The sequence below is a fragment of the Nicotiana tabacum genome, chromosome 24 (genome assembly GCF_000715075.1).
Source record: "Nicotiana tabacum cultivar K326 chromosome 24, ASM71507v2, whole genome shotgun sequence".
Classification (NCBI taxonomy): Eukaryota; Viridiplantae; Streptophyta; class Magnoliopsida; order Solanales; family Solanaceae; genus Nicotiana; species Nicotiana tabacum.
In genome coordinates this window covers 111,504,353-111,508,034 of record NC_134103.1, presented here as the reverse complement: position 1 = coordinate 111,508,034, position 3,682 = coordinate 111,504,353, and the positions used below count along the sequence as shown (strand labels likewise).

The window sequence follows — 3,682 nt, the reverse complement described above, 5'->3', positions numbered from 1 at the left end:
GATTCAAAGTGTGATCATACATTCTTTTCATATGAACACCGTTTCGTAATTTGGTCTTACCTTTATCGGGTTTTAAATGAATAACCTCATCAATTAACCATTGACCGCATAATGGAAATTAAAAATAATAAGTTGATAGAGAAAATATTACAATAAAAAAGTTTATACTTCAAACAATTAGTTAGATATATAAAATTCTTGAAGGGTGTTAAAATAGTACAGTAGTAGAATAATGTTATCCAAACAGTAAGCTTCTAAATCGGACAGAGAGCATTTGTTTTACTTAGCTCACACAAAGCTCCCCCGTCAGTGCTTGTTTTCAGCTGAAATTACATTACACACGTTAGAAACATGGGCCAAGAAAGCACATTCACAGCCCAGAAACGCGCCGGTGCACTCCCTGTAACAACAGCCACCGCCAACGGCGGCGTCCGCAGCCGCTCCGCCACCAATTCTTCTGCCTTACCACGCGGCCGTCAGATCCAACGTACATTCAACAACGTCAAAATCACCATCCTCTGCGGCTTCGTCACTATCCTCGTCCTCCGTGGCACCATCGGCATTGGCAACCTCTCATCCTCCGACGCCGACGCCGAGACTCAGAATCTCATAGAAGAAACTAATCGGATCCTCGCCGAAATCCGATCCGATAAGGACCCGGACGACCCGGTTGATCAACCCGAGACTTTCATGAGCCTGAATGAGACTTACAGTTTAGGTCCAAAGATTGTTAATTGGGATAAAGACCGGAAAATGTGGCTCCAGAAGAATCCGGAATTTCCGAATTTGGTTAATGGTAAGCCTCGGATTTTACTTGTAACTGGTTCTCCTCCAAATCCTTGTGATAATTCAATTGGAGATCATTATTTGTTGAAGGCAATAAAGAACAAGATTGATTATTGTCGGATTCATGGTATTGAAATTTTGTATAATTTAGCTCATTTGGATAAGGAAATGGCTGGTTATTGGGCCAAACTGCCATTGATTCGTAGGCTAATGTTATCTCACCCTGAAGTAGAATGGATTTGGTGGATGGACAGTGATGCATTGTTTACTGATATGGTTTTCGAGATCCCTTTATCTAAGTATAATCGTCATAATCTTGTTATTCACGGGTACCCGGATTTATTGTTTGATCAGAAATCATGGATTTCAGTGAACACGGGTAGTTTTCTCTTTAGGAATTGCCAGTGGTCTCTTGATTTGTTGGATGCTTGGGCACCGATGGGACCTAAAGGTCCTATTCGTGATGAAGCTGGGAAGATTTTGACAGCTAATTTAAAGGGTAGACCAGCATTTGAAGCGGATGATCAGTCTGCGCTAATATACTTGTTCATATCACAGAAGGATAAATGGATGCGGAAGGTGTTTGTTGAAAATTCTTATTATCTACATGGATATTGGGCGGGGTTAGTTGATAGGTACGAAGAGATGATTGAGAAGTACCATCCCGGTTTAGGTGATGAGAGATGGCCATTTGTTACTCATTTTGTAGGATGCAAGCCTTGTGGGAGTTATGGAGATTACCCTGCTGAGAGATGCTTGAAAAGCATGGAGAGGGCTTTCAATTTTGCAGATAATCAAGTGCTTAACTTATACGGGTTTAGGCATAAAGGATTGTTGAGTCCTAACATCAAAAGGATTAGGAATGAATCTGATCACCCGCTGCAGTACGTAGATCAGTTAGATGTTCGACATGCAAAGCACAAGAGCACATGAACTGATAGCTAGGGAGTACAATGTCTTTCGCAGGAAATAATCTGCAGGTATAAGAGATATTTACTTTCTTTTTGTTGAATGTATAGATTTTTTCAAACATCAATTTTATTGGTTGTGTCGACTAGACCTAGTTTGTTAAGTCCCAAAACATTAGCTTTGCCACTATCAGATACTGATCCGTGTGAAAGAGGCTTACATGGATATGAATGATTGAAGAGATAGCCTCTTTCAACAACAAGCTTTGTGCTTTTCTTAGCTCCGATAAGATTTCTTCATTTATTGGCTAACTTGGCTCTTGGCTTTTTCTAGCTCTTTCCTCCAATTCACCTAATGCTAGTCAGTAGTCATTATTATTCTGTGCTGATTGAGGTATTGCCATGGATATGCATATGGATTCATTATGTGCTGATTGAAGTATTAACTACTTATTATATGAATGTGGAGAAGTAGCATATGGATTATAAGAATCAATTGATTCATTTAGCAGATTGGTCTAGTCCTGTGTGTCAACTCTTCATACATGCACATATTGAATGAAGAAAAGGTATAACCACAGTTGGTTGCAATGACACGATTTTTAGACGCTATATAACCACAGTTGGTTGCAGTGATGCGATTTTGAATGGCTATACTTTCGATGACATGCAAGCACTATTTTCCATTTCTGCGATTTTAAGGCATTATTGTTTTTGATAACCATTGTGACAAATGGGAAGAAATCACCTAGTGTTTTTTGTCTCAACTGGAATTCGAACCTGAGACCTCAGGTTCTCAACCCACTTCATTGACGATTTTGAGACATTATATAACCACAATTGGTTGCAATGATGCGATTTTGAATCGCTATACTTTCGATGACATGCAAATCTGCAGAAAGTAGTGCAAATTGCATCAATTATTGAAGCTTGTTTGAGCTTCAGCTAGTGTGGAGAATTATTTTTATTGCATGTTTGAGCAAAGCATTGTGTGTCAGAACCAAGGATTTGATATCATAATAGTATTAACTATTTCTTCTCCTCAGCCTCTAAAATTTGCAAAAGTGTGGTGACTTTTCTCCAATATTGGCAGTTTTTCTGGGTCTTCCTTGGGAGGTGCTGATGAAAGGATTGATCTCTCGCGCCAATCAAAAGATTAAAAAAAAAGGATTTGATCTGTCTCGAACGAGAATGGCACTCTTGGAATGAGGTGCTCTTGCTTCTTCTGCCTCTCTTATTGTGATAGCAAAGCATCGCATGATGAGGGCAGAATGTCTTTTTGTTTGATCTACCACGGAGGAAGTCTGTTTTAAGTTTGATTATTTGTAGCAACATTTTAGCTTCTGAGCAGTTGACGGAATTCGTAGCTGTATGAAATCATGCCCATGAAAGGAGGAACTGCTGGAATCATCAGACAAAATCAATAGAATTTGCCTAGACAGCTTCAAGATATCATGATAACACTTGTATAATTGCAATTCTTTGTCGCTACTTTATTGTTCATTTTTTCGTAGTGGACTACAAAATGTTAGTTTGAACTTGGAAGTTTACCAGTGTTAATACATGTTCCTTCATTCTTTTGCCCATTTTCCATAGTTTGGTTAGCCCCTTCATATTATAACTCATCTAGCAGTTGCCGGCTAGTTGATTGAGGCATGTATTAACGAAGATATGCGATAGTTACAATGTCATTATGGACAGTTATATAGTTATGAGTTTAAATGCCATTATGCAAGTATTGGCGAGGATGTGTCCCTTATAGGGGTGTCAACTAGGTGGGTTGGGCTGATTCTGGTCTGGTCAAAATGGACTGAGTCAATAAATGGGGGGGGGGAGGGGGGGGGCAATATTCTCCCCAAAAGTTACTTGGGTTGAGATGAGTTGGGTTAAAATTTGGGTCATAGTCTAACCCGTCCAACTCTTATCAAGCTTTAATTAATGTATGTTGTTTTCTTATAAATTATTTAATTATCAAATAATTTTTTTTT

At 39.0% G+C, this 3,682-nt stretch overlaps 1 protein-coding gene across 1 annotated transcript; it reads left to right on the top strand.

Moving 5' to 3' along the window:
• The first annotated feature begins 233 nt into the window (after positions 1-233).
• LOC107799955 (putative xyloglucan 6-xylosyltransferase 3) lies at positions 234-3,280 on the top strand. Its single transcript, XM_016623098.2, has 2 exons — positions 234-1,766; positions 2,788-3,280. The coding sequence occupies exon 1, from the start codon at positions 352-354 to the stop codon at positions 1,717-1,719; it is 1,368 nt and encodes a 455-aa protein (XP_016478584.1). The 5' UTR covers positions 234-351; the 3' UTR covers positions 1,720-1,766; positions 2,788-3,280.
• Positions 3,281-3,682: the final 402 nt, after the last annotated feature.